The sequence below is a fragment of the Protopterus annectens genome, chromosome 1.part1 (assembly GCF_019279795.1).
Source record: "Protopterus annectens isolate FY-2018-M chromosome 1.part1, PAN1.0, whole genome shotgun sequence".
Classification (NCBI taxonomy): Eukaryota; Metazoa; Chordata; order Ceratodontiformes; family Protopteridae; genus Protopterus; species Protopterus annectens.
Genome location: NC_056726.1, coordinates 497,155,292 through 497,176,786, shown reverse-complemented (window position 1 = coordinate 497,176,786; position 21,495 = coordinate 497,155,292). Strand labels below are relative to the sequence as shown.

At 43.2% G+C, this 21,495-nt stretch overlaps 1 protein-coding gene across 2 annotated transcripts in view; it reads left to right on the top strand.

Moving 5' to 3' along the window:
• The window catches only part of HBS1L (HBS1 like translational GTPase), a 2,781,383-nt gene extending 2,773,292 nt beyond the window's left edge, over positions 1-8,091 (top strand). For both annotated transcript variants that reach the window (XM_044076292.1, XM_044076279.1), the window contains one exon: positions 7,418-8,091. In XM_044076292.1, the coding sequence (XP_043932227.1) occupies positions 7,418-7,429 (12 nt within the window). In that variant the 3' untranslated portion in view covers positions 7,430-8,091. The remainder of the gene's footprint in view (positions 1-7,417) is intronic.
• Positions 8,092-21,495: the final 13,404 nt, after the last annotated feature.

The following is a 21,495-nucleotide window of genomic DNA, read 5'->3' as shown; positions in this document are numbered from 1 at the left end:
TTAAAAGGATTACTGTACAGGTTATAGACCACACGATTGGCATTCGGTTTATGGTTAAAGCCTGCAGAGATGACTGTAAGTCTCCAAGTGTAATGAGACTCTTAAAATAATGTAATTCTGTCCTTTATTACAAATACTGGCATATGCATTTCAATACCCAAGGCTTATACATTATCTAGTTAAGTATTCTCTACATGGCAACAGAAAGGCTTTCAATGTTGGCAATTCTTTAACAGCTTACTTGCATCTTGCAATCTCAGCCAAGCTTACCTGATGGTCATTAAAGTATTGCTACTTAAACACAGAGCAACATGCACTTTGAGTAATAAGCATAAATCAACAGTACAAAAAATATGACAGAAACCAGACCATTCTGCAAAAATCAAGGACAGATGAAAAACCACTCTAGTACTTGTGTCTACCTTGGATGGGTGGGATTCTCTGCACATTTACACTGCATAACTACTCCTTGCCTTGCTTCGACACATCCAGAGTCACTACATGGGGGAGTGGGGTGTAACAAGTATGTCACAGTTTGAAATGTCTCTGGTTGACTTGTGATGGCCCTGACACATTTGTCATACCTCTCAACCTCAGAGCAAGAAATCTGGACAAAGCCATACAAAGAAATGGGACAAAGGCCCAAAAATGAGGACAATTTTTAAAATATTGCTCTTATAACCTTAGAAAGCTAATAGAGGTCTTGCATTAGTATGAATTTTCTGAATGGTATGAAATCTGAAACTCAAATGTCTGTCATTATTTTCTAACTTCAGTCTTTAATTATTTGTCACTAATTTGCCAAAAAAACACAATTTTATGAAAAATGGACCAAAAATGTGATGTAAAAATATAAAATAGCAACACAATACAGCTGGGAACCTGTCAAAGAAGGGACACTTTAATATTAGTACTGCTAACTTGAGCAGCTGACAAAATAAAATAATCTACATGCATTTCTGAAATAAAAGTAATCTGATTATTACAGTTATTTCTTAATTATAAACCCTCCATGTTTTCTTCCAAAATTGCTATTTTTGGAGGGATCATTAGGGAAGAGCAACATTTTGAGTCAAAATCAGGGACAGTTCAGAGGTTTGGCTATGCCTAATTCTATAAAGCAATTTATTTGCATGTACCTCTCAACCTGTTAATGCAATAAATCTGGACAAGGCCAGATATATTGGGGAACATATAAACAGTACTAAAATTGCTCTTGTATAAACTGGGACATAAATCTGGACAAGGCCAAATATATTGGGGAACATATAAACAGTACTAAAATGGTCTTCTATAAACTGGGACAGTTGATAGGACAGGTCTTACTTTAGCATGCATTTTTCTGAAGGTTATGAAGTCTGAAACTAGGTGTGTCATTATTTAGTGACTTAATTCCTAAATGATTTGCCAGAAAACCACAAATTTTTATGAGGAACAAATCAAAAATAAGAAGCAAAACATCTATTCATTCTTTGAAAATCTGGACAGTTGGGAGGTATGGTTCAGCTGGGGCTGTCTAAGTTTGCCACCCTTCCCCTCACAAAACCCTGGTCGAATGGAGCCTCCTGCAGCCATTCCAATGATCCATTAATTTGCTATTTCACTCCATTTACCATAAACACTAATGTGCATACTGATTTACTTCTATGATGATTTGAACTTCATTTGAAAGTTTTATTTTAAGACATAACAAACTTGGCATTAAACCTTCTCTGCCCTTGAAACTCACATTCACTGAAACAACATTAAAATCCACATTCAAAGAAAATACATTTTACTTGTGGCAGATAAAAATTAATTCTGGGCTGTTTTCAAATCATAGGCCCCTTGCATATGAAACATACATGTGCTCTTTGATACACCTTCCTATTGCTTTGAACATTTTTCCAGTAAACAATGAAACAAAACTGTCCAATTCAGAACATTTCCATCATAAAAGTCTACTCAAACTTCTACAGTCCACTATTATCAGTAAATATGCACAATCTCTGAAGTAGTAAAAAAGTCATCTAAATAATTCCACGTTAAATAAATCTGTAATGAAGAGGTTGGTGCTAGCAATCACCTTTATATTTCATGGTTTCATCGAACAATAAAGTGTCTGATGCCCCTGTGGAATAAATTGCCTAAATTACATTAAAAATAAGCTAGTAATATTGCAATAGGAAATGGATGGCAAACTGATAACAGGCTCATAATTATTATCTTAACTTTCAGCATTCACCCCTTATGGGAGTAAAACCAACAACCTTCTGCATCAAAAGCAAGCACACAGCCTGTTGTGCTATTAGCACTAAACTTCTCTTCCCCTGCAGCTCTCAGCTCCTTGTAAAATCTGCTCAATACTCAACTGCATCTCAACTTCGCAGCACAAGAAGTCTGGAAAAAGCCAAATTTATTGGGGTGGGTCAAAGGGCAAAACCAGGGACACATTAAACATTGCTTGTATAATCTTGGAAAGCTGCTAGAATAAAATGCTGTGTTACCACGGTACCACAATACATTTTACTGCCAAAGTCCCTGTGCAAAAAAGAGTCAGAACATACCACTATGCCAAATCACCTGCTTTGTGAAAGAAAAATGCTGTGTTACCACCGTACATTTTACAGACAAGGTCCCTGTGCAAAACAGTCAAGAGCAACATACCACTATGCCAAATCAGCTGTTTTGTGAACGAGAGGAAGACTGAAACTTAAATGGCTATCATTTAATTAATTCAGTTCTCACCATAGCTGTCAAACTCTTAGCACAAAACACCTGGACAAACCCAGTAATGAGGGAATACAGCCCTCAAACATATTCAGTGAATTCAGTTCTTGCCATAGCTGTCAACCTTAGCACAAAAAACCTGGACAAAGCCACTAACAGGGTATTACAGTCCCAAAAATAAGGAAAATTTTCAAATAGTCATCTTATAAACTTAAAAAATTGCTATAATAAAATGTGTTACTATATATTTATTGCTAGAATAAAAAAGTTGTTTTACTATGTATTTTCTGAAGACTATGAAGTATGAAATTCAAATGCCTGTCAATTTTACTTCTGATGGAACAAAAACAATTTTCAGCAGAGGCCCAGGGAGAAATACTGTAGACACATCTTTGTAAAATGGCAGGATACCAGAGCAAATCCACACAAACACAGAGATAAGATGGAGACTCCACAAAGAAGGCACCACAGCCAAGAATCAAACCACAAATCCTGTAGCTATGAGGCAACAATACTGCCACTGCACCATCAAATATGTAAGAAATTAAACATTCAGAAAAATGAAGTCTGACATTCAAATACCTGTCAATTTTATTTAACATTTGTTAATCAGGACAGTCTGACTTGGAACAAAAAACAATTTTCAGCAGAGGCCCAGGAAGAAATAATGCAGACATGTCTTTGTAACATGGGAGGACACAAAAGCAAACCCACACAAACACAGGGAGAAGATACAGACCCCACAAAGAAGGAACTCCAGCCAAGAATCAAACCTTAGAACCTGCAGCTCTGAGGCAACAATGCTACTACTACTACACCATCAAATATCAAGCAAACAGACCCCACAAAGAAGGAACCCCCAACACTGCTACTACTACTACACCATCAAATATCAAGCAAACGACCCAACAAAGAAGGAACCCCAGCCAAGAATCAAACCTGAGAACCTGCAGCTGTGAGGCAACAATGCTACTACTGCACCATCAAATATCAAGCATTGCAACATTTACAAACCACAGATATTATGAGGAACAGATCAGATCAAATATGAGGCAAAAATCTGCAATTTTTTTACAAATGGTGGTGGGTAGGGAACTCAAGTCTTTAACACCTGCATACAGGGTACAGGGTTCAAGCCTGAGGTATTCCCTACCACACCACCATGAGTACCTGGGGCATTTTCACACACACACACACACACACACACACACACACACACACACACACACACACACACACACACACACACACACACACACACACACCAGTAACCTTCCCTACCATCTAAACACACACACACACCAGTAACCTTCCCTACCATCTAAACACACACCAGTAACCTTCCCTACCATCTAAACACACACACCAGTAACCTTCCCTACCATCTAAACACACACACCAGTAACCTTCCCTACCATCTAAACACACACACCAGTAACCTTCCCTACCATCTAAACACACACACCAGTAACCTTCCCTACCATCTAAACACACACACACACACCAGTAACCTTCCCTACCATCTAAACACACACACACACACCTGTAACCTTCCCTACCATCTAAACACACACACCAGTAACCTTCCCTACCATCCAAACACACACACACACACCAGTAACCTTCCCTACCATCTAAACACACACACACACCAGTAACCTTCCCTACCATCTAAACACACACACACACCAGTAACCTTCCCTACCATCTAAACACACACACCAGTAACCTTCCCTACCATCTAAACACACACACACACACACACCAGTAACCTTCCCTACCATCTAAACGCACACACACACACCAGTAACCTTCCCTACCATCTAAACACACACACACACACCAGTAACCTTCCCTGCCATCTAAACACACACACACACCAGTAACCTTCCCTACCATCTAAACACACACACACACACACCAGTAACCTTCCCTACCATCTAAACAGTAACCTTCCCTACCATCTAAACAGTAACCTTCCCTACCATCTAAACCATAACCTTCCCTACTACTATTCTAAACAGTACTAATTAACACACTTACCTGTCCTTGCTGCCCATTCTCCATAACGTAATCCAAAATCCAAATGTGTCCGTGCAAATACTCCAAAGACCCGGGAGATTCCCGCGATCCAAACCCTTCCCGACGAGAGAGACTGACTGCTGGTGTTGCAGTCCGGCCCCGACGTGTTTTCCCAGCGAGTCTGTGCACTTTAAAAGTGCACAGACGTCTTCTCTGTTTCCCTACCTGGACTGCCGGACTGCCGGGAGCATGAGCAGTAGACTCGCAGTAGTCTGTACTACTGCGCATGCGCGAAGTCCGCGAATTTTTAAATTTTCTTTTTTCTTTTTTATTTTAATTTCTTTTTAGTTGAGGGGGCTGCAGTCCAGCAGTCCAGTAGCACGGGCCGCCCCTGCAACAAGGTTCCCTGGCTTACACCACCCAAGAAAGTTATTTTCCTGTACCCCTGTAGAGCGCTAATGAGGAACTTTGCTTGACATAGATGGGTAGCTTGTTCCAGAGTACGGGAAGTCTCTGGGATAGGAATCTATCCCTCCAGCATTTCCTGTTTATTGTGGTGACAAGGTTTAGGTCCCTAGAGCGTGAATTAGTGATCAGTAATATTCAGTGCGTACTTCATATTCCTTGTCCTATGCTGCCTCTAATGCCCCAATTACAGATGGGCATGCCACCTCCAATGCCCCAGTTACCGGCAGGCCTCAGTGTTTTATGGTGGCGCCTTTTGTTCACACACTGCTTAGCTTTCCTGACACAGTGAGCCATAACATTGTAGCATATTGTAATTAGCTTACTGACTCTGGTCTTAGCTGCCCAGGGCATGTGGATTGTTACTTGCCTCTTTAGAGAGCTGCTTGCACACAGTGCTGTCTGTAAGCAGACCAAGAGGAAATGCTGTGAGACTGGGGCTTGTATTAGCATGCTCTGACTGCTTCCCTAACAGCAGTATAGGTTGGTGCTGTTAAATTGTTAGTTTGCTTCACTTAATGTTTCCCACTAATGTGACACACACGTTTATGGGTTGCACAATACCCATCCATGTAGCTGCCTAGTCCTAATGTAGTCACAGTTATGCAGCTGAGAAAGAAGAAACACCATTTTCTAAACCACATCCAAAAGTACCAGACATGCTTTTCTGCAAAATATATATCGTGCTCGTATCACTGTCTTTTTTTAATATTACTTCTAATATTTACTGGTACAGAAAAATTATGGACAAGCAGGTGCAAGCAGTGCCACATAGGAACTTTGCCAAATGTCTTACCAACCTAATAAATGGTGATGTTTGCCACTGAATATACAAAGTTTAATTTCAGAGAGAATTCAAAATTTTTCACAAGTTAAACATGTTAAAAACATTAAATTAATTTTTACAGAAGAGGGCAGAGTGCCTTGCTGAAAAAGTTCTATGGTGTTGTTGGAACAGAGAAGAGTGGTCAGGTAGTGTGATTCAAAAAGATAAAGTGCTGAGTGAACTTGTGGCAGTAAGCAAGCAGTAATACCTGAGAGAGTGGGCTTTATGGGGAATTGATGGACTGCCAGGCAGATGTCTGGCCTCACTACTCCTGGAAGGTCTGCTGTTTCCCTGTAATGCTCACCCTAGAGGACATTAGTTTACTTAGAAAAAAGGGCTACCTGTTAAATTGTTTTATATTTATTTTATTATTTATACATTTTATATAGAAATATAAAAATAATAGCAGCAGTAATTTATTTCAGGTCATTGTCAGGATTTATACTGTAAAACATCAGATCTCTAACCCCCACCACACACACACACACACACACACACACACACGTCACATCCTTGTAATTGCTGCCGCTGCTGTTGCTTTTGCTTACATTAGATCCATTTATTTCTTTACTTACGCTTGCTAACAGCATCTTTGTAAGAGCTTTGGTTAGTGAGAGAAAAGGAGAAACCAGGTTCCTTGTAATTGCTGCTACTGTTACTTTATGTTTCACCCCCCTCCCATCTTGCTAACTTTACCTTTTTTAAGAGCCGCATTTAGTAAAGGGAAATAAAGTAATGGTTCCCAAAGAAATTTTGAGTCTTGGTGTTTGGATTTCATGCAGGATTACATTACTAATACATTAATAACCCACTCTGAAATGTTGAATGCTTAATGTGGATCTCTGGTTCTGGAAGCCCATTTTCTAGGTCTAGGTTTGGGAGCAGACTGGAAAGTATGCGACAGTAAGGACATGTTGGCCATAATTGCTTTTACAGGCTTGTGACCTGCAGTTATTTTAGCTAATGGAATCATATGTTTGCTGTTCACCAAGCCTCCTACTAAGCAATTGTAGAGAGCAAAGGTGATTTTAGGCTTCGTATACGATAGTGATAGAAAATATTTGCCTCTGCATTGGTTACCTCAGCACATATATACATCTGAGCTTACCCAAAGAGACCAGGTGACTGAAGGTTTGTATAACACATAGCTGCCTTCAAAACATCGACCAGGATGGACCCTCAACTTAAATACTTCGGAATTGCAGACACCCTAACCTTAAAATGGGCCTTTGAGAAATCCTGCTGATCAGCTGCTTGTTAGGGAGAGCTATAGTCATATAATATTGAGGAAGAATAAAGCTGAAGAAAAACCTGAACTTTATTTAATAAAGTAATCTGTTTTGGTTTCTTAGCAGTATGATACATGCTTTTCATTTTTGTTATTTTTTTTTTCAGATCAAGGAATGATATATACGGACTCCCCTGCCAAACTAATTAGTGCAATCCAGTTTGGACATTGTGTGCCCATGAACTTCATAAATTCAAGAAACTATACTGATTAAACTGTGTGTCGGTTATTTCTACAACAAAAGCCAAAATGAAGATGCAACTATTTGTCGAATACTTGGAATCTGTTTTTTCAAATGCTGTCTTCTGATACAGCAGCATCAAACACAAAAGGGACACACACTGTAACACCAGAGAATGTCAAGTGTTCTATTTTATTACAGATATCTCTGTATCATTGCATTGCATCACAAGTGAATGTTGAATCTTCAATGATCATTTGAACTCATTAGGAAATTTTACATCACTAAAAAGGCTTCGTGGCACTTCAGAGTAAAGCTTCAACTGTTTACAGAATGATTGTTAGCCTTCCTGCTGCTCATTCTTCCAACAAACTCATTCTAATATATTTAAAGGTTGACCTCAAATGCACGTTCGTGTTTCCAAAAGATGGATACATTTAGAATGAAGCTTTGGAAAGTGGATTTGGAGTGTGTTACTTTATTCAAAGTTAAAATTAAAAATGAAGGTTTTTTTTCTTTATGAGAATGTTGTGCCTGAAAGGCAAGTTTTAAGATAGAGGCACTTTGTCATTCAAATAAAGTAGCTTAATCTGAGCATAATTTGTGTGCCAGTGTCTTCCTTAAGAATGAAGAAAGGCCGTTCTTATGATTTTCAGGTCTTGGGCATACATCACAGGTAGGGTTCTTTCACTGCAGCACAGATCAGATGCTCTTCTGTGTATATTTTTAACTGAATGATTTTGAAATGTTTGTATTGTAATTCTGGGTTGATACACAGGACAAGGGAATACAAATATTAAGAATTAATAGTTTTTTTCTCAAAACTTGCATTTTATCTGTCTTTGGCCTAGCACTCTTGTGTGGGGTCATTTACTGCACTGTTATAACTTGGTGATACTTGTTAACCTCTGCTATCTCTGAAAAAAACAAAAAAAAAATCTTGCTTTTTTCCCACTTTTCTGAGATTTAAAAAAGTTCAGTTACAGGCTTGCTGTTCTTGAACTGTTTGTAAGTTTCTGTGAGGCCATTTTTTGCTTGGGCTAAAGGGAAGTCTCTCTGTTGATCAGTGGCAGTGAAAAACATTGAGCAAGCCTGCCTGCCCCTGTGGGAGTGGTTACTGACTTGAAACTGTAGTTTTATTGGCCATTTTGGGTCAATTCCAAAACTCCTTCATCTTCCTCTCTTAAAACCCTCTTTTGCGTGGTTTTGCGCATTTTTGAGCATAGCGCAACAGCGGGCAGCCCCGCCTAATTGGGTTTAAACTATTCCTGGCTCCACAAAGTCTGCTCTTCACTTTTTCCCTTAGAACTGCTCTATCTCTCAATTTAAACACCATATTCTCATTCTAAGGCCCTTCACTGGTCCAATTAAGTAATCCTACAAGTTAGCACTATTAAACCATAAGCACTACTTACTCTTATACTCTCTACGATTACCCTGTCCTCTAGTGGTCCGTCTCAAATTCAGTTTCCCTATTACTCTAGCATGTCCAAAGGTCAGTCAATGGTTTCCTCTCCAGTCCAGCTGGTGAATCAGGGAATTTTGAGGCAATGTTACAACTGTCTCATGTACACGGACAACCCTCTCCTCCTCCAAACAGGTTCAAATATATGTGAGAGATGCAACTATTTAGCCAAACTGGAGGCTGAGCTCTCTCATCTCAAAACTGGTGTAACCAGTCAGGAGGAGAAGGTAACCTCACACAACACAATTCCAGTATCGCATAGTCCCACCACATCAGCGAACCAAACACATAAATACACAAAAACATACTCGGAGGCTCTAAATAAAAATCTACCTAAACAACAGAGACCTCCAAAGCAGACATCCAAGCAAACGCTACCTCAAAACAAAACACACACAACACATAACCCACAAAGTCAGTGTGCCAAGCAGCCACAGCCCTTAAGGCTGAATAACACACCTGATACTCTTGTTATAGGTGACTCTATTGTCAGACACACTGACATCCCACTCACCAGGCTGAATAAAGAGAAGGTCACAGTGAGCTGCCTGTCGGGTGCTAGGATCCGACACATAACGCAAGCACTCAGGTCACTCCAAAGCAAATACAAATATGACTCAGTCATTGTACATGCTGGTGTGAATGACCTGAGACGTACCTCCCTGGACTACATGAAAAGAGACATAGAGGAGCTCTCTGATCATGTAGCCCAGGCTGGTATGACCCTGACCTTGAGCAGCATCTTACCCTCACCTAGAATGATGCCACAGTACAAAGACAAAATGATCGATTTTAACAATTGGCTAAAATGTTGGTGTCATTCAAAGGGGATCCAGTGTCTGTCAGCCTGGGATGACATGCTCGACAAGCCACGTTGCTTCGCTAGGGACGGCTTGCACCTGTCACCACTGGGCTTTCGGATATTGGCAAAGGCTCTTGACACCCCCATAGTGCCTTTTTAGGCAAGGCTCAAAAGTCAAACCCACCCCCATAGACAGCACAAGGAACAAGAAACTAAGGGTAATGCTGCTAAACGCCAGAAGTCTTAACCTCAAGATGCACACACTCGAAGCTCTCCTCAGTATGGAGGACATCGATATCTGTGCAGTGACAGAAACCTGGTTCAAGGCTCCAGAGAGCACCCCAGCACTACCAGGCTATACCTCATATCATGCTTTTCGGCCCCAAAACCCAGACCGAACCACAAAAGGAGGGGGGAGTTTCCATATTTATCAAGGATATCCACACCTCCAGGTTAGTGGCATTGCACAAAGTATCGGAGACCATCCATGTGCAACTAACAGTGGGCAAAACTGCTTTTCAGTTTATAGCATCCTACAGGCCACCCTCTCAAAGTCAGGAATCCCATTCGGCTTTCCTGAAAACATTGGAGAACATGAAGATCTCTCCGAAAACCATTACATTGGGTGACTTCAACTACCCAAACATTGACTGGAAGCACTACTCAAGCCCCAGCACCTTAGCCCAAAGATTCCTGGAAATTATAAACTCAAATGCTATGGAACAACTAGTCACCACTCCCACAAGAGGGGACAACATACTAGACCTGATCATTACCAACATGGGGACTCTATGCTCCACACCAGAAGTATATCCCTCATTGGTAAGATCAGATCCTAAATTAATTTCACTGGATGTCCACATCCTGACCCCACCCCCAGCCCAGAAAACCACAGTGAAAAACTTCTCAAAAGCGAACTTCTCACTTCTCAAAACTGAAGTGGAATCCTTCAAGGCCCCAGGGCCAGTGGAAACTACAGCCCAAACTGCAGAATCCTATATAAATGCATTCTACGGACATCTCCAGGAATGCATGGATCATGCTATCCCAAACAAAACCAAGACCCAATCATCCAAAGGCAGGCGTCCAGTCTGGTGGACCCCTGCCATAAATAAACTGTACAACAGAAGGAGGAAGCTACTACATGATAGAGCAAAATCCCTAATAGGGAAGGCATCTCTGATCAGTACTAGCAAAGAATTACGATCCCTCATAAAATCCTCCAAGGCCAGCTTCGAGAGAAAAATTGCACAGGACACCAAAGACAATCATAAGGCTTTTTTCAGTTATGTTAGAAACCTGGGATGCAACTCCCAGACTTGTTCTGAGTTGATTCTAAACGACAAAAAATACACTGAACCCACAGACATCGCCAATATCTTGGCAGACAGGTTCAGTGCAAACTTCTCCACCACCCAAAAAGAGCAAATATCTATCCCGGCAGAGGGCTGCCTCCCAAACATCTCAGATGCTCAGGTGAAGACTGCCCTCTCAAAAGCAAAAAACACTGCTTCCATGGAACCAGATGGCGTCCCAGGTTGCGTCCTACATGAACTACAAGAGGAACTAATCCCTCAAATAAAACAGCTATACAATCTCAGCCTCACTACAGGATATGTGCCCACAGAATGGCGTACAGCAACAGTGGTCCCACTCCACAAAGGTGGAGCCTCTACGGACCCTGGAAACTATCGCCCCATAAGCCTGACTAGCTTAGTCTGCAAGGCTATGGAGAGGATCATCATGGAGCTCATAAACAAAGACATTGGGGACCTACAGACACTAGATCCTACCCAGTTCGGCTTTGTCAAGGGCAGATCCTGCCTTTTGAACCTGGTTGACTTCTTTGAAACAGTCACCAAAGCCATAGATGAAGGGAAGGTAGTCCACACAGCCTATCTGGACCTTGCAAAGGCATTTGACACAATACCCCACTCGGGCATCATACATAAGCTATCCAGCTTAAATATAAACCCCTATGTCACAAGATGGGTTGCAAACTGGCTCAAAGACAGAACCCACAGAGTGACAGTTGCTGGAGCCATGTCAGACTCGAAACCGGTCACAAGTGGCATCCCACAGGGTTCTGTCCTGGGACCACTCTTGTTCGGTATATACTTTTCTGAGGTACAGGCAAACGTGGGACGACTATGGCTCACCAAGTTCGCAGACGACTGCAAACTGGGCGCCATAATCAACTCTCCAGCTGACACAAACATCCTTCAAAAAGGTCTCAGAGAGACAGATAACTGGTGCCAGCGCCATGGTTTAAAGCTAAATGCCAAAAAATGTATAGTCATACCCTTTGGCAAAAACAATGTGCCCATAAATTACCACATAGGCGGAAACCCATTAAGTACAGAGAAGGTTATTAGGGACCTGGGGACCCAAGTTGATAGCAATCTCTCCTTTGAAAACCAGCAAACAGTCAAAACGAGCTAACAAACTTGTAAAAAATAGTAACAGGCAACCTTATGTTCGGATAGTCAATTCTAACCACAGGAAAACAGATTCCAAATTTCTTCTTTAACGTAAAAGTTTTTTATTTTTCAAAAAGACAACGTTTTCGCCGTGACCCCTGTCACAGCTTCCTCAGAAGAAGACAAATTAAAACAGCTAAACAAGTCTGTTTAAATACTCACTTACAGGAAGTGACACATAATTGTATATCCTGCACAAATTTATCTTAATAAAAAGTTTTTGTTACTAAAATCTGTTGTAAATAGTAGTACAATCACTATTAAATTACTAACAAGTACATATAAGTATTGTGTAAAAAGAACATATTATAAATACCCAAAACTAATAAATATGTACTGTTACATTATGAGTGTTACATAATATACTTAAAAAATTTTTAAAAAATTTTATTAAAAGAACTACCTAAAATAGCTCTTTAACTTGAGAATACAGGAAATATTACAATTCTCATTGAGACCTTCTGGTTTAAATGCATCTAAATTCAACTGCTATGTTAGTTCGACACATTCAAGAATAATCGGAAAAGGACCTCCCCTATTAGTTATAGGTACTTGGTCAATGCCCATAAAACTAAAGGAATGACCTGGGTTACTGTTTACATGTTTCGCCAAGGCATTCTCTAATAGAGGTTTTTTTATAGCATATAGGTGTTGGTACACTCTCTCTTTTAGTTTGCGGTTGGTCTTTCCTATATAAAAAGAAGGACAGGAATTGCACAAGGCAATGTATACTACTGACTTTGATTCACAAGAAATCCTCTGTTTAATATTATACTTTTTATTCCTCACTAAAAAGGAATTACCTGTCCTCATCACTTTGCACATGTTACAGCACCCACATTTAAATGAACCACTGGGTCTCGTAAAACTATGTACATTAGACGTATGTTGTAATAATTCTTTCAAGTTACTACTTCTTTTGTAGATAACATAAGGGCGTTGGCCTAACTTATCAATGAAATTAGCAGAATTAATAACTAATGGCCAATTTTTTAAAATAATAGCCCAAATTCCTGTTGAATTCAAATTAAATTGAGTAATAAAACTCAAAGAATAATTTCTCTGCTGGTCTAACAAGGCACTAGAGGCATTTTGATTCACAAGTTCGTTATCAGTAGTAAACATACCAGCATTAGGTTGGTCAAGTAGTGGTTTATAAAAGCCTGTTGTCCTTTTAGTATCAACTTCAGTAATAAGGGCGTCTAAAAGTGAAACAGGGTATCCACGGTTTAAAAACATGCCTTTCAAAAACTGGCACTCAGTTTTAAAATCACTATAAGTACTGCACATCTTGGCAGACAGGTTCAGTGCAAACTTCTCCACCCCCCCCCCCCCAAAAGAGCAAATATCTATCCCGGCAGAGGGCTGCCTCCCAAACATCTCAGATGCTCAGGTGAAGACTGCCCTCTCAAAAGCAAAAAACACTGCTTCCATGGAACCAGATGGCGTCCCAGGTTGCGTCCTACATGAACTACAAGAGGAACTAATCCCTCAAATAAAACAGCTATACAATCTCAGCCTCACTACAGGATATGTGCCCACAGAATGGCGTACAGCAACAGTGGTCCCACTCCACAAAGGTGGAGCCTCTACGGACCCTGGAAACTATCGCCCATAAGCCTGACTAGCTTAGTCTGCAAGGCTATGGAGAGGATCATCATGGAGCTCATAAACAAAGACATTGGGGACCTACAGACACTAGATCCTACCCAGTTCGGCTTTGTCAAGGGCAGATCCTGCCTTTTGAACCTGGTTGACTTCTTTGAAACAGTCACCAAAGCCATAGATGAAGGGAAGGTAGTCCACACAGCCTATCTGGACCTTGCAAAGGCATTTGACACAATACCCCACTGGCATCATAGATAAGCTATCCAGCTTAAATATAAACCCTATGTCACAAGATGGGTTGCAAACTGGCTCAAAGACAGAACCCACAGAGTGACAGTTGCTGGAGCCATGTCAGACTCGAAACCGGTCACAAGTGGCATCCCACAGGGTTCTGTCCTGGGACCACTCTTGTTCGGTATATACTTTTCTGAGGTACAGGCAAACGTGGGACGACTATGGCTCACCAAGTTCGCAGACGACTGCAAACTGGGCGCCATAATCAACTCTCCAGCTGACACAAACATCCTTCAAAAAGGTCTCAGAGAGACAGATAACTGGTGCCAGCGCCATGGTTTAAAGCTAAATGCCAAAAAATGTATAGTCATACCCTTTGGCAAAAACAATGTGCCCATAAATTACCACATAGGCGGAAACCCATTAAGTACAGAGAAGGTTATTAGGGACCTGGGGACCCAAGTTGATAGCAATCTCTCCTTTGAAAACCACATTGCCAAAGTGGTTAGAAAGACCTTCTACATAGCCCACCTCATCACGAAGGGTTTCACATCTAGATCAAGAGAGGTAATCGTGTTCTTTATTCATCCCTCATCAGGCCCATCATAGAATACAATGCCCCTTTTGGGATGTACCTTACCCGACACCTGCAGCAATTAGAAAGACCCCAAAAGTATCTCACCAAGAGGATCAAGTGTCTCAAACAGATGCCATATGCTGCTCAGTTAAAAAAACTCCAGCTCTACCGCCTACTTCGAGGCGATCTATGCCTGACATACAAAGCTATGTCAAATCCAGAATTAATGGACATGCTCCACCTCAGTAAATCTAAATCCCTTAGAGCCACACGCTCGAGGGACTTGAACCTCAGCACAGAAATAAATAGAACTTGCTGGAGGGACAGGTTCATAACCCAGAGGCTCCCTTCGCTCTGGAATAGAATTCCAGTTCATGTGAGGCAGAGCACCTCACTGAATCTCTTCAAGAAGAATCTCTAAGTGGATAGGGGATCGTAGGTTTGTCCCAGGGATTACTCCCGTGTCACTATTAGACAGAGGCACAGTAAACTAAACCTTAAAAAGGGCACAGTATACTCAATTCAAGGGGTGGCGTAAGCCATACAGAATCGGGCTAGGCTTAAAATTGCCCCAGGGCAGATAGCCTAGTATGAACCTATTAACCTATAATGTCAGTTTTAATTAATCTTAATTTTCCCTCCTTGTGCCCCTGTCTGTTTCTCATGTTTCTCTCTTTGTGCTCATTTATTCATTTAGGGTTCATGTCGACAGATTAACAAAACTTACACTGAATGTAATTTCAGCAAAAACACTCTGTGACCCTCAGAGCAAATCTTTTGTAGTAGGGCAAGCCCCCTCTGCACTCCATCAATCCCCTGAACTTAAAAATACCTACTCTGAGGTTGCACAGCAGTGGAGAAAAAACTTACTGCTGTTCATTTGCTGGTTCTGATGACATTTTCTGCCAAGACTAGGGCTAAGAGAGCAAATTGAAACCAGGAATATACATGGAAGTGAAAGTAAGAAAATGAGTAAGCAAAATACTGATAAAGCAGTAAGTAAGCAAAATATTGATAAGCAATATACACTGAAGTTAACAAAGTGAAATTCGAGTGTAAACTATATACGTATCTTAAAAAAATGCCATGGTCACATTCAAGTAGTCAAGTGGTAAGTAAAAGTAAAAATGAGGTATGCAATTCCCTTTCACAGTTATGAAGTAAAATGAAGTCATGGACTTGGCCATAGTCACAAAACCATTTATATATGGCTCTTTGAGAGGGGAGTTTTTTCAGTGAAGTTTAAAGGCTTCCAAGGTTTGCCAGTTTTTTTACTTCATTTGAGACGTGTTTCCAAATCCCTAGACCCAGCATAGAAAGGAATCTTTCTCCTTTAGCTGTTTTGAAGCAAACCCAGGCTTAGTGTAAGGTGTTTTCATCTGGTTTCTACTTAATGAGTATTTATTTTTTCCCATTTTTTATGATTATGAAAAACAATGATGTTATGTAGTCCAATCTCGCCTACATTCTTACTCACGGGTTCGGAGCTGAATATCAGCTCCGACTCGGCCAACTTTTATTTTCTAGCACAAAGTCTCTTATTGGCTGGGCTAAACAGGTATCTCATGTTGCACTGCTCCATAGCCCCAGATCTCACTTGCCGCTCGTGTAGCTAGGACGTGGTCTCTCTTGGCTGTGGCTAAGTACCTCTAATTTTCTATTTTCTCTTCAGAAAATTGTTGCTATTCAAACAAAAGCTATTTTTGTAGCTATTTCTTCTTGTTTATTGTTTAAGTATTGTTGAAGTAGTGTCTGTGAGTGAGTGGTATCCCTAACTGTTCCGGTGGGCTAGGCCCGTTTAAATTAGAGGACCTAGTCCTCCTTTTTGTGTAGTGTTTTTACTTTGCTCTTATTGGCGTCCTGATTGTAGTGTGTAGTTTTTTCCCTGGTTGAGTTTGTGTGTTGTAAGGTTTTCAAAGAACCATTTTACTTAGAGGTTCTTTGGGGTTTGTGTGTAGTGATAGTTTCCCGCCTTTGCTGTTTTTCCGGCTAGGTCATCTCTTTGGTCTTGGTGTTTAGAATTCTAGTTGAGATATCTAAGGATCAAAAGGAACATAAACCTTCAGGTTTTAAGAAATGTTCCAAATGTAACTATAAGATGTCCATTATGGATGGACATTCCGTATGTGTGTATTGCCTAGGAGCAATTCATTTGCAAGAATCCTGTAGCTTCTGCCATGCCTTCAGTCCGAGGATGCTACAGGAAAGGAAAAATAAACTTATATTGAAGGGACTCCTAAAACCTTCGTTTGAGGAGTCTTTAGACTCTACATCTAGTACTCAGTCCAAGTCTAAAGCTTCGAAGGCGAAGAAAAGATCTCCGGCTCCGTCTGTCTCCTCAGAGCCACTGGAGAAAACTTCTAAACTGGACTCTACCTCCTCGGCTCCTCTGTCTTCGGGGCCGCAGGAGGTATCTGTTGTGCTGGAATTGACCTCGGCTCCAATTTTATTGGAACCCATTTGGAGTCGGTCTCCCAGTGTTAGGCATGGTTCTCCTGATAGGGGATCCCAATCCCACTCTCTGTCCTCCAAATCCTCCAGGCTTTCTGATTTGGATGCCGATAGGGTGGTTCAGAGGCTCCTGCAGTCGCCGGTGTTGGCAAAATTATTTTCGGCTCCGACCCAGTCGGCTCCAAAGCCCATACCGATGCTTGTGTCGATGGTTCCTCCTCCGAGCATTTCCTTGTCTTCACAGCCGGAGTGCTCCGCTCTGAGTGATGTTCTTGTGCCGGCACTGATACCCCTCAAGGGTTTATCGGTGCCGACGTCGGCTCCATCCACAGGTTTCGGTACTCGGGTTTCCTCTGTCGGGCCCGAAGGGGATACTTCGGGACATCTGTCGGTTCCGAGCCTCCCCCTCGGCGCATCAGCTTGGGGGGAACCCCACCCCCTGTCATGGCCTCGGAGGCCGGTCGGTCTTCGGATTAGGGGGGACCCACCTTCAAGGCCATGAGGAGCGCACTGGCCAGATCTTCAGTTACATCACCCGGATCGGTCATTCCGTCCCCTTCCACCCTGGCTAGAGCTTCTGATGTCCCCCTATCCGTAGATGGCGGAGTCCAAAGGTCTGGGGATACCCCCATGAGCGGTCCCCAACTTTCTGAGGGTCCCTCAGAGTCCGTGCCTGAGGAGCCCCCCAGAAAGAAGTTGTGCAAGAGGAAGCACATAGACTCCCAGGACAAGTCTCTCACTTCTGATACCAACCTCGAGGTGTCGGAGGGGTCCGCCAAGTCATCTTCCGATGACGTCTCTTTCTCCAACATCCTGGAGATATTGAGACAGGGAGGCGACTGGCCGTCCAAAACCCCCTCTGAGGAGGAGTCGGTATTCCTCAAGGCTTTTGGTGCTCAACCCTCCGCCTCCTGGGTGTCTCCACCCTTCGACGAGCTCCTGGATTTAATTTGTCAAAGGGTGTGGGAGAATCCTGATTCGGTGTAACCTGTGCCCAGAAGGCCCTGTAAGTTTCTTTCTGCCCCCCCCCCCCCGGGAAAAGAGTTCCTGTCCCAAGGGGTTTCTGTAGATACCATGGTGGTGGCGGCGGCCACACAGCAGGACGTAGCCGAGCCTTCTTCCTCCATCCATCCTCCTAACAAGGAGTTCAGGAGCATGGACCGGTACGGGAAGCATACCCTATCATCAGCGATCTTCACCCTGCAGTCGCTGAACTACCTTTGTCATTTTATTCGGCTCCAGAGAGATCTCCTCAAGGAGTTAGGAGATACTCTAGTGGGTAATGTACCTGAGGCGCTAATGCACATGGTTAACGCCCAGGTGTCTACCCCCAATTCGATTGTCAACTCGTCCATGAGGCTCATTTCGTATGCAGCCGAGGGGGCGAGTAGGGCAGCTAGTTCGGGAGTAGCCCTCAGGAGGCAAGCCTGGATATGCCTGTGTCATTTCACGGAGTCCTTCAAGTCTTCCTTCACTGATGCCCCCATTGATGAGTCCTCACTTTTTGGGACCAAAGTGAAAGACACCCTCACCAGATGCGAGCAAGAGGGAAAGACCCTGTCTGCCGTAGGGGTCTGTTTTTCCCTTTCCTCTAGGCCTTACCCCAAGGCTCAGAGATGAGGGAAGATGTGGTTCAAGAAATCACAGAAGTTTTTCCCTGCCACACAAGGTGAGTCCCCCTCCAGAGGCAGAGGAGGGGGAGGTTATTCTGGAAGACGCCGCCCTAGAGGCAGTGGAGGCCCCTGCAACTCGGGAGACCGTGATTCCTTTCGCGGTTCCTCTTACCATCGTTCCTGATGTGTTGCCCGACTGTGCTATTCCGGAGCCAGTCGGGGGCCGCATTTCGTTGTACCCAGAAGCCTGGGAAAGTATCACCCAGGATCGATGGGTGCTACGAATAGTTTCCGAAGGTTATACCATTCCCTTTTTGTCAGATCCCCCTCCAGTCAGGAGAATCCCAGACGTTCCACCCAGTCAAAGGGTTCACGCAGCATTAAAAGTGTCAAAGCTGCTAAAGAAAGGAGTCATCCAACCTGTCCTCTCAGACCAAATTGGATTAGGGACTTACTCAAGACTCTTTTTGGTGCCGAAAAGAACAGGGGACCTGAGACCCATTCTAGATCTCACACAGCATTAGAAGTGTCAAAGCTGCTAAAGAGCAATCCAACCTGTCCCCTCAGACCAAATCGAATTAGGGACTTACTCAAGACTCTTTTTGGTGCCGAAAAGAACAGGGGACCTGAGACCCATTCTAGATCTCAGCCGATTAAACCACTACGTTCTGAAGTCCAAGTTCCGAATGGTCACCCTTCAGTCCATTTTCCCGTTGCTGGGAAAAGAAGTGTGGATGTGCTCCATTGACCTCAAGGATGCTTACTACCATATCAAAATGGACAGGGCATCCAGGAGTCACTTACGCTTCTGGCTGGGAGCCAGTCATTTCCAGTTTTGTGCCCTGCCCTTTGGTCTCACCACAGCCCCCAGGGTGTTCACCAAGTGCTTGGCGGTGATGACAGCTCACTTGAGACGTCAAGGATTCCAAGTGTTTCCATACCTGGACGACTGGCTTCTCACCGCCCCCACCAGGCATCTTCTCATCCGGGCCAGGGATGCTACCATTACCCTCTGTCAACAACTAGGAATTACCTTGAACTGGCTAAAATCTGTCTTGCTGCCCTCACAGCGTGTCACATTTATAGGCGCAGAGCTAGACACCGTCCAAATGCGGGCCATCCTGCCCCAAGAAAGGATCGGAGTGTTGCAGAATCATTTTCACGCCCTCAGGAAAGCACAAGCGAGATGGGTGCTTCAGCTTCTGGGATCCATGGAAGCTACCATTATGTTAGTGCTTCTAGTGAGCTTACACATGAGGCTTCTTCAGTGGCTTCTCTTTGCCCAATGGTCTTCCCGGAAACTCCCCCTTTCCCACCAGATCCTACTCATGGACCGATGCAAGCAGGATCTCCGTTGGTGGCTATGTTCCACCAATCTGGACGAGGGAAAACCATTTGTTCCTTCATCACCTGTCGCCACGGTGACCACGGATGCCTCCCAGATGGGGTGGGGGGGGCATTATCTTGGCAGGACGGTCCAAGGCACGTGGCAAGATCACGAGGTACATCTGCACATCAATGTTTTAGAGATGAGAGCGGTGTTATTGGTGTTGCGGGCACTTCAGAGCTCTCTTCCTCTGGGAAGGATTGCAATTCACTCGGACAACATGTCCGTTGTGTGGTACCTAAACAAGCAAGGAGGAACCAGATCTTACCCCCTGTGCAGAGAGGCCATGCGAGTGTGGCAGTGGGCAGTGTCTTCCCAATGGTTTCTAGTGGCAACGCACATTCCGGGGAAGGCCAATGTGATAGTAGACAGGCTGAGCAGAGCTATTCTAATGCCTTACGAGTGGTCACTGAATCTTCTGGTTGCAGAACAGATTTTCAGCAGGTGGGGTCAGCCTTGCTGCGATCTTTTTGCCAATCCCCTCAATGCCAAATGCAGCAGCTACTTCACCCTGATCCCCCCACAGGGGGAGTCACCCAGGGACGCTCTAGTCCACGATTGACCCTCCGGTCTGTTCTGTGCTTTCCCTCTGTTTCTTTTGTTACCAAGAGTGATTCAGAAAGCCATATCCTCAGGAAGCAAGATGATTCTAATTGCCCCACACTGGCCTCGCCAAGTCTGGTTCTCCTTTCTTCATCAGTTCGCGGTGGACAGTCCTTGGATTCTGGACCCAGTTATAGACCTACTGACGCACATGTCGGGGCAGTTCCATCCCTCCCTGCGGATCCTCAGGTTGTCAGCCTGGCTACTCCACTTCCGTCGTTAGTCAGACTTCATCGTTTTTCGTCTGAGGTGGTGCACATTTTAACCTCTTCTCATAAGTCTTCCACCAGGAAGATTTATTCCAGCAAATGGAAGAGATTTTCCATTTGGGCTCATGCCCAAGGACTTGACCCCTTACACAGCCCCAATTCCTGCTGTTTTGGATTTTTTGTTCATGCTCTTTCAGCAGGGTTCTGCTCCTGCTACCATTAAAGTACAGCTGGCTGCTATTTCTAATTTTCATACCTCGTACGAGCCTTCCCTCATGGCCCATAAACTCTGTGAGGCCTTTCTGAAGGGCACCTTGTTACTCCGGCCTCCTGTGTCAGAACCTATCATGCCCTGGGATCTAAACTTTGTTTTGCAAGCCCTGACTTCCCCACCTTTCGAACCAGCTGCCTCCTGTGAGTTAAAGTTTCTGTCTTGGAAGACTGCTTTCCTAATAGCCATCACATCAGCCAGACGGGTGTCAGAGATTCAAGCTCTGTCCATCAAACCCCCGTATTTAATCTTCCATAAGGACAGGGTTTCTCTTAGACCTAATCTGCCCTTTCTTCCTAAAGTA